At 50.5% G+C, this 12,335-nt stretch overlaps 4 protein-coding genes across 4 annotated transcripts in view; 2 read left to right on the plus strand and 2 right to left on the minus strand.

Moving 5' to 3' along the window:
• Positions 1-5,185: 5,185 nt before the first annotated feature.
• On the plus strand, positions 5,186-6,045 carry BBA_00064 (uncharacterized protein; the record flags this gene model as incomplete). Its single annotated transcript, XM_008595161.1, has 2 exons — positions 5,186-5,657; positions 5,729-6,045. 2 exons carry the CDS (start codon positions 5,186-5,188, stop codon positions 6,043-6,045), a joined length of 789 nt encoding a protein of 262 aa, XP_008593383.1.
• A 1,143-nt stretch (positions 6,046-7,188) lies between these two features.
• Positions 7,189-8,671, minus strand: BBA_00065 (major facilitator superfamily transporter; the record flags this gene model as incomplete). Its single annotated transcript, XM_008595162.1, has 3 exons — positions 7,189-8,024; positions 8,090-8,264; positions 8,327-8,671. 3 exons carry the CDS (start codon positions 8,669-8,671, stop codon positions 7,189-7,191), a joined length of 1,356 nt encoding a protein of 451 aa, XP_008593384.1.
• A 1,586-nt stretch (positions 8,672-10,257) lies between these two features.
• Positions 10,258-11,506, plus strand: BBA_00066 (Phosphotransferase enzyme family domain protein; the record flags this gene model as incomplete). Its single annotated transcript, XM_008595163.1, has 2 exons — positions 10,258-11,039; positions 11,116-11,506. The coding sequence occupies 2 exons, from the start codon at positions 10,258-10,260 to the stop codon at positions 11,504-11,506; spliced, it is 1,173 nt and encodes a 390-aa protein (XP_008593385.1).
• Positions 11,507-11,970: 464 nt separating this feature from the next.
• The window catches only part of BBA_00067 (2-nitropropane dioxygenase), a gene marked incomplete at both ends in the record, with an annotated part of 1,102 nt that continues 737 nt past the window's right edge, over positions 11,971-12,335 (minus strand). The window contains one exon of the mRNA XM_008595164.1: positions 11,971-12,267. Coding sequence (XP_008593386.1) covers positions 11,971-12,267 — 297 coding nt within the window. The remainder of the gene's footprint in view (positions 12,268-12,335) is intronic.

Here is a 12,335-nt window from a genome sequence, read left to right on the forward strand (position 1 = left end):
AGTGCAGTCAGGATTTCCTGGGATAGTGGCGCCGCGCCTGAGCAGAAGCGGCGAACGTGAGAGAGATTGTAGCTGGCAATGAGCTCGGGCTGGCGAACCATTTGAATCAGAATGGGAGGGACAAGCAACACTTCCTTGATTTTATACTCGACGACTGCACCCAGCGCGACGGCGAGAGAGAATTTGGGCAGGATGTACACGTTGGCATTGAGAAGAATGGGCAGGTGAAATTGGTGGACGAGGCCGGTGATGTGGTAAAACGGTAGCGCAGCTAGATGCTTGTCATGGTCCGCGGCCGTAACTTTTCGCATTTGAAGACACTGCGCAATCACGTTGGCATGCGACACCATGACTGCCTTTGGCAGACCAGTTGTACCGCTGCTAAAGCCAAAGTACGCACAGACGTCACGATTCGTCTTGCCAGGCGGCAGTCTCCATGCGGGCATCTGCGCCGCATCGCCAAACTTGCTTGCCTGCACAATCAACTCTTCGATGCTGCGTACATGATTGTTGTCGTCGTCGCGCTGCCGCTGGCCATCGTCCATCAAGAAGACGTTTTCCCGGGACAGGCCACAAGCCGCGGCAGCCAACAGGGCGGTATCCAGCACTTCAGGCCCGACAAAGAGAAACTTGGCCTTGCTCAATCGAAGAGCATGCGACAGCTCCTCGCGATTGTATTCCGGGGATGCCCCGCACGCGATCCCCCCCGCCCGCACAGACGCAAGCGCAGCAATCGGAAAGTAGATGGAATTCTTGCTGACAATGAGGGTGACGTCGCCTTCCCGAAGACTGTACAGCTTGACCAAGGTCGAGGATAGGTGAGCGGCATGGCTTTTTACGTCGGCAAAGCTCAGGTGCTGCTTTGTGCTGACATTTGTAAAGCCTGGAGGAGGAGATTCGGAAGCGGGGGCGGAGGCGCTAGGTGGCGTGTATGCCTGGCCCGATTCAAAAAGCCAGTGCCAAATAGTTTGGGCTTTGGGATCTATAACTCAACAATGAGTATTGATTATGTGAAAATATATGAGGCTTTTGACCGTTTTTCTGAGATTACTTACAAAGAATCTCGGCTTGCTCAGACTTGAATATCATGGCTACGTTGCGTTTCGACAATGTAAGGATCACAAAGTTGCAGCCACAATCCGGGGGTTGGGGGCGGGGTAGTAGAATTCAATAAATCGCAAATCTGAATTAACAGGTTGGTGCTCAAGCTAAAGTCACGCCAACAATAGTAGATATTCATGTTATATGATAAGCATATCGTAAAAACTGTCAAATACGAGTTTTTTTTATTATTTTTATTCAGAGTAGTGGTATTCAGGCGAAAGCTTCTTTGCCAAGTAACCAACCCCTGTACTTGTAATGTACAGGCTCTCACACCCATAGATCAAGTACCTTGCTAGCGTACTTTTCTAAATCTGTACATTAATATTTGATATCAAATAACTAATCCTCTTTTCCGAATGGAATATCAAATAAAATTACAATTCGTTACCTAGTATTACCTGTGTTGGTTAGGTGCAGGCTCCCAGCGCTCGCCAACGTACATGACCTGCACTGTCCTCCGTGTCCGTTCTTCAAAAGTCATTGCCCATTTGAGGCCTACATAACGTAGTTCGTGTACAGAATCTCAGTCATCTTACTTCAATTCAAGAGCCATATCGCTATTGTCGTCGCGATAACGACGACTGTGCCAGCACTCTGCCTTACTATAGGCGCCGCGCCGAATTTGGCCCAAGTCGCGCAACCCCCATGAGTTGGGTTGTAGACAACAGCCGTGTTGATGCCAAAGCTGACAATAGGCCCCGGAGTCAATCTGCATTGCCCGTCCTTGCCCGTCTGGCAGCTCGTTATATACCATGGGTGGTCGTTTGGATTAGAAGGCCGTCCCTTTGCGAGCTGCTGACAGTTGGGCAACGCATACGTGTAAAACACCCAAGACCCGGCCTTGTCGGGCTCGACCTTGGACGCGTTGGCCTGCGAATACCAGACGCGGCTGTAGTTGGCCTTTGCGTCGTACAGGTGCTGGTTCTGGGCAAGCCAGGCGACACCGTTGAGCTGGTCGCCGTTGTCGTGATAGTGGGCCAACCCGTGCTGAAATCCTGTGCTGCTATTACTGTGCGAAAAGATGTCGCTGACGTTGAAGCATGTGAAGCTGACTGGAATCGAACTTGTAGTCAAGGAAATTGCGTTGCTGATGTCGTTGGCGCTGCACGAGTCGCCCTGGCTGTCCGCGAACAGGGCAATTGTAAGGTTGCCATCTCTATCGTGTCTAGTTGTCAGCGGGCAGAGAGGTCTGTTTTTGCATCGCAGGGTATTTTTTTACCTGGCGTCTGGCGTGCTGGCTGCCTTTGCAAGGGAAGCAGCCGCCAAGATTAGGATGAGAAGAGAGAACTTCATAATGCGACTTTGGCTCAGACAGACTTGTTACACAGTCGATTGGAGGTGCGTCGCGCAAGAGGGATATTGATGTCGAGGTGCGGTTCGACCTGGGGCTACCAGGCAGGTCATTAAAGCTCTCCTCAACCCCTCGAACTGATGATAGCCCGTTGTGATTGCCGCGTTGGGTTGTAGACGCGTGAAGGCGCCACAAACGTCATTCACACGCACCATGTTGCTGAAACTCGCGATGATCACGTCACACGAGTGACGCCCGCTGTGATGCCGCGTCGTTGGGCACGCACGTAGGCGCCACTACCGTCATGGGATAATAACATTCTCGTCATCTTGTTCTAAGACAAAGCGCTGACCCCAATCGACGCGCTGGCACCGGCGATCTTTGCTGAGCCGAGGCGTCCCGATTCGGAAATCACGCGCCCGTACGGATACTACTTCACATTCACGGCTGCGCTCAAAGGAAGCGCGCCTGCATACAGGCTAACCGGATAGACATAAGAGGCGCAGCTTTAAAATATATTACGGCGCCCAGGGCCGGGTCGTGCGGGTCTAGCAAGACATTAGTGCTAGTTCAGGGCGACATCACTTCACTGCGAACCAACAGGTTGAATATTAATACCGAGTACTTCAAACAGATAAGCTAGCTGTATTGACTAATTTACTGGGTCATGTCCTTAAACAGTCCTCGCATGGGTAACCGTAATTATATGGTTATGGCGACGACATTTACGGTTTACCTATGCAATAAGCTTCATGTTAGCATCCAGGTTAACACCCGTTTCAAGCAGACCCTCACCTCTGCACCCTTGGAGGGGAACTGTGTTAGGATTGCCGCCCGTGGGTCCGCAGAAACCACGGCACACGTTGCCTTTGCTCTAGCCTTTGGCATTTTCTTTCATAATGCAATGTTTCTGGCAATCGGACTCTATGGGTTGTAAGCAATAATCACGGGTCGCTCGTCGCTCGTCGCCACGCCGTCAAGGAGGAAGAGCTCATACGTTTATACCAAGTGTCTGCAGGTCCTTCGATGCCATCTTTGCATTCCTGAATGTCATTTTGTCTGGACAATAAGTTTGGGGCAGCTATAGCCACAGTGATGGTAAGCCCAAAGACGGAAGCGATGGAAGAGAACTTCATGGTAACGACAAAACGCGTTCTTAAAAGTAGTGGTTATTGTGAAATGCTCGACAGGTAGGATGATCAAAATCACTGAAAGATTGATTTAGAATTTTGGGTGTTTCCCTTTATCTGACCTGAGCATTGCTCCTATTTGTATTGCGGTTCGTAGCAGTGAAAGGCGTCCCCGGTCTGGGTTAATCCTACCTTTCGAGTCTTTTTCTACGATTACGTGGCGGCGAGCTTAGAAAACGTCATGATCTGCGAGGCGAAGTGCTAGCTAAATGCGCACACATAATTGAACACGGAAATCATTGGTGTTGTGCGGCGCCGCTGCGAAGGGGCGGCAGCCTGGCGCCAATATTGCTTGTCACAAGATCCTTGGGCTGGGCGCTTCGAGGCTACAGCGAGGCGTCATGATGAGAAGCAAAACCACTGTAGCAATCTGCATAGCCCAAGCATTGCTCTAGGTAGCTTGTGAGGCTTCTATAAGGCTGTTGAGGTATGATGCCTGACTCTGCATCATGTAGCCGCGACTCGCAAATATTGGCCCGCATCATCTCGTGCAATGATAAGACACTCAGTCTTTTAGAGCTTGATGACCCCATAATAGACTCATATCCCGATTTCAATGAAGGAAGAGTGGTCCTCTAACTAAAACGTCATGAAATATTCCATGGTCGTAAGGTGAAAGTGAGATATTCACCCACTGGCTAGGAGATATCATCTCCAATCGCTAATGTTCCAGCCAAAAGCCGCTTCCGGCCTGTATCTTTGCGTAATTACGAGTCGAGTAAGTAACTTGCTTCAGTATACAATCTGATTTAGGATACTGGAAAGGATAATACACAGCGATGGGTCATACACTCTGCTGTATGAAAACGCTAAAGTGGTGCAATTTTCAAAAGCGCAGAAAACTTTTCAATAACATGTAACAGATGTATCTTAAGATTGGAAACTACCAGGGTCAAAAGTATTTCAAACCGGTTTTCTTTCAAGGTGTGACTGATATCTGGCCAGTGGACAGACTGACGTGCTGCAGGTTTGCTGCAACCAACGGGATGCTACAGTGACAAGACGTGTATCGCGCTTCATTTTGCCGTTTAGGGCAATTGAAGAAGAAAACGCGCAGATTCAAGGAAAATCAAAATAACAAGCAACCTGCTGATCTCGCTTGACAACCGGATCACATGGTTGCGTACCTACCCCGCGTATCCCGCACGTCTCGTCGACGCCTTGATCGTCACGAACGCAAGCATGCTGGCCTTGATAACTCAAAATCGGAACTGCCGAGAAGTCTAACGGCAATAATGATATCATTATGGTCAACCCAGGGGCGTTATGACAAGCAATCATGGAAATGACTGGAAACCGTCAAGGTTGGTCTGACCCCTGAGAGATGGCTCGCGACGCGATCGTCGACCAGACCTAGATGGGTTCTCCACTCGAGAAAACGGTGAATAAAAAGAAGAACCCCGCTGGAGATCGACAAAGAAAATGATATTTAACGCAGGTAGAATCGATATAAAAAGGGCAAGACTTCTCTTTGATAAACTACATATCATTAATCTTCATTGCAATCATCAATCGCCACTTCTCAAAATTTCTCATATCGGCAAAGTACAACTTCTCTTTTCTTCAACTCTTTCAACATCAAAATTTCCTTCGAACCAACATGCCCGATCCTCTTGATGCTCTTGGTGCTATTGGGTCAGTTGAGTATCGAGGCAAATCTAATGGAGCCTATATCAAGGCTGGCGATATTCATGATTTCAAAGTCGCCCAAGACACTGGTGGAGCTCGTGCAGAATACATAGGTGTTTCAGCCGGAAAGGACGCTGTATGTATCGCCTGGATTACAGTGCACATGCACGACTCAACCGAAGGCGGCGCTTGGACCGGTGATATTGGATACAATTGCGATCAAAAATGGTATCCACAGTCAGAGAAAGCCGGAGCCTTGCCGGACGGAGGTGGAGACTACATCCCTCATTGTACTTGGTTGGATGAGGATCACACCGACGATGTTGCCAGCGCCGCTCTGAAGTTTAAAACGACTGCGTACGCGGAAAAGGTAAAGGACACGCTGAAGAATGCTCAAGCATGCCAATACACTCTATGGGGCCCTGATAATGGCCCTATCAACGGTACAATCTATTCCCTCTGAACGGAATTATTTCTGCTGTATAGAAATCAAGCTAACGATAGTTCGTTGCAGCAAAACCCGGCAGACGTGCATTGAAGCCTCGCCAGGCGTGGATGGAAGACCGTCTGGTCCTATCCAACATAACTCAGCACTCTACCAAAGAGCTATGCTCGTCTGCAAGTTCTTGGGGGCCCGATTTTGTAGGCCCTGACGGATTCTTCTGCGACATGGGGATCAAGATGCTGGCTCCTCTCTGCTCATTGCAGACTGTGGAGGGCTGCGTTGACATTGGCGATGATGGAAGAACCCTGACCAAACGCAAGTCTATCGCTAAGCGTGTGGTCAACGCTCACCACAAGTCTTACGGTACGGTTACCCATTGGAAATAAGCAGCATTGAAAAGACAAGATGGCTGCTTTCAAACGCGTTGGCGGTATCAGTCTGGGGAAGTGAGTCAATTGCGCCCCCGCCAAAGCAAGTACCAACTATTCTGTCATGACGAAAATTTGGTTTAATTCGAGATATTACTGTCTTTACTATAATTGGCTATTGTGATGTGTGATGAATTAAGCTGCCAAATGCAAGGTTGTACACATCATTACGTTCGCTGTCACTACCATAGTTAGATATTGCCCATGTCGCTGCTGTACTTGAAGAACGAGCCGCCTAAGGCCAGGAGTATGTAGCGCACCATGATATGACAGTCGAGTGGCAACTCGCTGTAATGAGGATTCGACGCTGACTCCTGGCTCATGTCAGTAAGCGTATGACTGATTTCGAGTGGTGTAGCGTCCAAGTTTGATTGCAGACGACTTTTTTTTGAATGATATGAAAAGCATGATCAATCTTCCAGAATTGGGTTCGTCGAGCGCCCACAGTGTTGGTCGGCTCCGACGTGGCTTGCCTTTGAGGCGGGAACCACAAATGCGTGACGAATGCGAAAGACTCGCTAAATATTAACCCTCTCGGGCCTTGTGTTGACTCTTGGATGTCTTGGTGTCTATCAAGGTTTCTTATTTAGCTAATGTTCTGTCTCAAAGAAGTAAAGGAAAAACCTTTGCGAGGGGCTTGCCAAAATGGCCAACTTGGTATGAATCTTGAAGACGCGCCCCGACAACATCAATTGAAGCTGCTGTTTGCTGTCGAAGATGGAGCACATAGATGATTAGATATTATTCTGAGATATGAAACCTCTGATAAATGGCCCGGCCAAGACGCTGATGTGATTGAATTATTCTTGTCGCTCCTGCATTGACCCTCTATCCTCCGCTGCTACCCGGAATCTTGGGCTTTCCCGTCTTAACTCTACCCGCCTCCACCCGCCTTCGTTGCGATTAAGACTATTGCAATTTTCAAAATACCTCCAGCATGTACTCTAACTCGGACTAAACTCGGGCATAGTCTGCAAACATCCATAAGACTTTAGGCTATAGAACATATATACAGTATTGTGGCCCGATTGAAGATGCACCTGCTCGACTCGAGGGCACGTTGCGCCTCGGTGTTGCCAGCCAAAGTTTTTTTAAAAGGATCTAAAAAGCAACAGCCAACTTGAGGCCAGTCTTTCGCACGCGCTCCACCAGGATAAATGTCGTGCCAACCAGGCAAAGGACGCCGGCAAAGACCATCATTCCCGTGTAGCCTGCCGAGCTGTCGATGAGCGCTCCACTGACAGGATTCGTGGTAAGGCCACCGATCGAGGCAACAAAGAAGACGATGCCGGTGCGAAATCCAATCTCGGGTAGAGGTGAGATTTGCGCAACGACGGGGGTGACGAGCGAAATGTAGGCTCCAGAGGAGAAGCCAAACAGCGCAGCAAAGGCAATGATGCCCGACTGGCTTCTGTCAGAGATCCAGAGCGCCAGAATCCAAATGCCGGACAAGTAACAACATCCAATCAGAATGTTGAAGCGACCAATCTTGTCGCCTCCAAAGCCGGCGAATAAACGACCAAACAGAGACGCCGCGTTGAGGATGGGAAGCAGGTACTGGACCAGGTTGGGATCCATGCCGGTGCTGGCGGCCTGGACGGGGAGGTAGTTGAGCGGCACAAACACGCCATAGGTCAGAAAAAGAAAACCGCACGCGACGAGGACGTAGTCGAGCTCGCGAAATGGCTTGGCGAGCTGAGCGCCGGTGACCTTTTTCGGAACTGGTGGCTGGAAACAACGGACTGTGATGTTGGGAATGGTGAGGAGGAAGAGGTTGACAAAGGCGCTGGTGCGCATGGCCCAGCCGAAGCCGACGAGACGGATAAGATGCGTCACCATGATGGGCCAAACGACGCCGCCGACTGAGGCGCCTGTGGAAAGGATGCCGAATGCAGCGCCGCGTCTCTTGTTGAAGTATCCGGCAACGCAGCTCAGAGCTAGTTGGTGTGTTAGTTCTGTTTGCCAAGAAAATGCAAAAAGGTAAGAGAAGACAAGAACGTACGAGGCTGGAACACGGCAGAGACACCAATGCCGGAGCAGACGCCCTGTGCCAGGAGAATCTGCCAGTACTTTGTGCTGATGCTGGCCATCATGATGCCAAAGACGTGCATTAGGGTGCCCACCAGGAGCAGCCCTCGCGGACCGTAGCGGTCAAAGATCATGCCAACGATTGGACCCTGATTTCCCGGTGAGTTAATATGAGAGGTAATGAAGCAAGACAAAAAGGGGGACGACGTACCAGTCCGAGGATGAAGAATATTTGCAGAGAAGGGATCCATGATACCGTGCTCGAGTTTTGGCCGCGCAGCAGCTCCTTTTGGTAGTATTGCTGAAAGACGCCAATACTATTCAACCAGCCAAAGCTGCAAAAGGCAGTGCACCAGCCACCAAGCACGACGAGCCAAGCCGTTGCGCCTCCGTCTGGAGGCGGCGGCGGTCCTGCGGCAGGCGGCGCTGCCTTTTCCGAGTCTGACACGTCCTGCTGCGAACTCAAGCGCCGCGGACTGTCGCTGACCTTTTCTTTCATGGGCGCCGTGCCTGGGGACGTCTCGTCGCCTTGCGCAACGTTGGAGGTATGCGACATTGTTTGTGGTAAGGCAAGACGGGCTTCAGAGGACGAATGAGATGGAAAGGGAAAATGCTCGAGACAAAGCCTGCCAAAGCAGAAGAGGAAGCAAAAAAAGGGCAAAAATAAAATAAGAAATAAAAACTGTTATAAGCTGGAGCCCACACGAGTCTGTTCCCGAGGTTCACATTCTGGTCGGGGCCCGCAAAGCAAGGGCTTATCACACAATACACACCGGTTTTGCTATGTGAACAGGAAGGGACGCAATCAAGCAATCAAGTTGACTACGACGCTGTTATAGGCGACCCCACCAACAACAGTTGGAATACAACTTTTTTTTTTCCTACCCTCTTTTTTTATTTATTTATTAATTTGCTCGTTTCTTCTCCAAAGCATGTGCTTCCCGGCTCGGCGATGAACTTTGCTTCCTTGTTCCTTGGCAGAGAAACAAACAGCAACTCTTCACGAGACATGATTCCCAAACGAGCACGGGGGCGTCCCAAGGAAGGCGTTCGGCTTTCCGCGTGGCTTGCGGCATTCGTCGCATCAAACCCCTCGTCAATTTTATTACCGGGGGGGAGGGGTTGCGTGTAAAAAGTGGCCACCCAGTCCCGTTCTCAAAGGGGATAGTCCATCCGTCGTGGACCGGTGGTTTCCCCCCCCCCCGGGGCGCTGATCAGCCCTGTTTTGTGCCTGTGTGCCTGGTTTGGCGGCGGTGTTCGGCGCTGGTATAGCTGATTCAGACGAGCCAAGACGAGGCGAGCAAACTGATGTTCGTGTCGATGTCTCATCCAATTTTTTTCATGCGTGGGATGCTCGAAAGAGGAACAAGATGACGAGAAAAGGGAAGTGGTGATTTTTTGGCTCCCCGTCGTGGCTTGCTTGTATCGGGATCGAAAACGGGGGGCTTACTATAAGCTGAATTAGAGGAGGCGGCGGGCGAACGCGGAGAGAGCCTCGAGCCCGAAGACCGGGGGCCTAGACCATAGCACGGAACGGATGATGATAGCAAAGTGGTTCACGCAAGTATAGTACGTTGCGCGGTTCTTGACCACCTGAATAAAAAGCGAATGTTTTTTTTTTTTTTTTTTTTTTTTTTTTTTCAGCAGATAAGAAAGGTAGATTGGGTCAAGATGGAGCACTTGTACATACAATAATATTGTTCTTAATTAATTAATATATTTAAGCTGCCAGATCCACTCCATGTCGCACGAGCTGTGGAGCCCCGTCCCCACCCATCGGCGCCCCATAATAAACTACCGAACTGGCAAGCCAAAGTTGGAAAGTCCGTGTAGTTGCCTCCTAGAACCAGTACTATAGTCACTTATAACGAATGTTGAACCAAAAAAAATCTTGGTTTGTCGGGTTTGCTGATGACGGGGAATTGTACGAGCCGGTGTCGCGTGTAGGGTGTCCATTTATTCCGAGAATGGTGCGGGTCATGGCATGTGCAGCCTGCAGAGAGGGCTAGTATTTATGTAAATAGCAGAGGTCGTCGAAACAAACAAGACCCCATCATAATTTGCGTGATAATCTGTCTCACTCGACCGCTAACGATACAAAGGTTTTTTTTTTCTTTCTTCTCCATATACTTTTTTTTCATCATGGCCGGTGTAGTACGTCAGAAGATTGATCAAGTCGCCCTTGAAAACTTTTTGCGCGAAAATGTGCCAGAAATTACAACACCCATTGAATTGAAGCAGGCAAGTCGCATTTGCATCAGCGCAGCACACCCCCCCTTTCAAGCTAACGTGAATGGCTTGCGACAGTTTAAACATGGCCAATCCAACCCAACATATCAAATCGTCGCTGCTGACGGCAAAAAATACGTCCTGCGCAAGCGACCTCCCGGGAAGCAAATCTCCAAGCACGCGCACCGTGTAGAGCGCGAGTACCAGGTCCTCGTCGCTCTCGAAAATACCGACGTGCCCGTCCCCAAGCCCTACGCCCTGTGCGAGGATGAATCAATCATTGGCACGACGTTTTACATTATGGAGTTTCTCGACGGCCGCATCTTTGCCGACGTTGGCGTTCCGGGTGTGAGCCCGGAGGAGAGGACCGCCATCTGGGAGGCCGCAGCCAAGACGCTGGCCAAGCTGCATGCCATTGATCCGCGACAGGTTGGCCTCGAGGGATTTGGCAAGCCGAGTGGATTTTATAAGCGCCAGATTCGGTCCTTTGATGCCATTTGCGCGAGCCAGTCCAAGGTGATCAACACGGCGACACAGGAACCGCTGGGACCGCTGCCCTATTATGCGGAGTGTGTGCAATTTTTCCAGAATGCAAGCGTACAACCCCGAGATCGTTCATGCTTGGTGCATGGCGATTATCGAGTTGATAACCTTGTCTTTCACAAGACGGAGCCCCGTGTCATTGGTATTCTAGAGTATGTTACCCCCCCAACCCCCATTATGATCTGCCGAGTCTGCAAGACATTGACCAACCAACCACGGTTGTATTAGCTGGGAAACATCCACCATTGGCCACCCGCTATCCGACATTGCCAGCCTGGTCACCTTTTTCCACATGGCCAGACATCCTGGTGGCTCGCCCTACGACCTCTCCAGCCTGCTGCCCGGCCGCACGCCAGGTATGCCGCAACCCGAGCAGATTGTGCAATGGTACGCCTGCTACGGCGACTACGATCCCGCCCCAGACTTTGACTACGGCATCGCCTTTAGCATATGGAAGACGGCCGTTCTCTGCCAGGGCATAGAGGCCCGCATGGTCACGGGCCAGGCGGGCAGCGACCAAGTCGCCGCGTACGCTGCCATCAAGGCTCCGCTGGCCGAGTTGGCGTGGAAGCTGACGCAGTACTCCAACAGTGCGTGGCAGCAGTCTGCAAGACTTTGAGCGATTGGCATTTTTTTTTTTTTTTCTTCGTCTTTCATGTAGTTATCTGTGCTCTCACACGGGCACGTTATTTTTTTTTTACAGCTTTGAGCCATATGCAATTTGACTTTTTTTTTTCTTTCCTCACATGCCAAGCGTAGATGCAAAAACAAAAAACAAACCAATTAATCCACGAGCCTTTGTAAAACACCTCTCTCTCTCGGTAACATGTAAATGGATCCTGATAAGGGGTCCTACGCGCTAGTCTCTTAGCGAGCACTCTCGGCGCTAGGTAGTTGCTTTAGCGAGCCTTTAAATGATGAGTGATTACGAAGATTACGACTTTGCCTAACCTTTTTTTTGTTTTTTTTTCCAAAAAAACCTCATTTTCTTCTTATCGCTTCGCTATAAAACTCCTGCTATGCAACGTACTGACGAGATAAGAGACCGAAAAGAAAAAAAATCATGAAACAAGTTTCTCGGGGCTAAAGCTTGCTGCTGCGTTGTCCAAGATACACGCAGCCGAGATTGAGCATCTCCGTCGCCTCCCTGACCATGTCCTCCACAATCTGGCGCGCCGGCAGGATATCCGTAATCAGGCCTGCAACCTCGCCCATGAGGACGGGAATCTCCACCGGCCTGCCCGCCTGCCGGTCGCGGTCCATGGGCACGACGCCCTCGCTGCAGAGCCGCTGTATCTCGTCGGCGCGGCGACTGTGCCAGTCGTTGATGTATCCGTTGGGCCGCATGCGCAGCGGCCGGCCCGTGAGCACCAGCGTGCGCTGCGTGCCCGCAAAGTCGCAGTCCACAATGGCCTGCTTGGCCGCGTCCGGGCAGTCGGCCTCGACCG

Source organism: Beauveria bassiana, assembly GCF_000280675.1.
Source record: "Beauveria bassiana ARSEF 2860 unplaced genomic scaffold BBA_S00001, whole genome shotgun sequence".
NCBI classification, from domain to species: Eukaryota; Fungi; Ascomycota; class Sordariomycetes; order Hypocreales; family Cordycipitaceae; genus Beauveria; species Beauveria bassiana.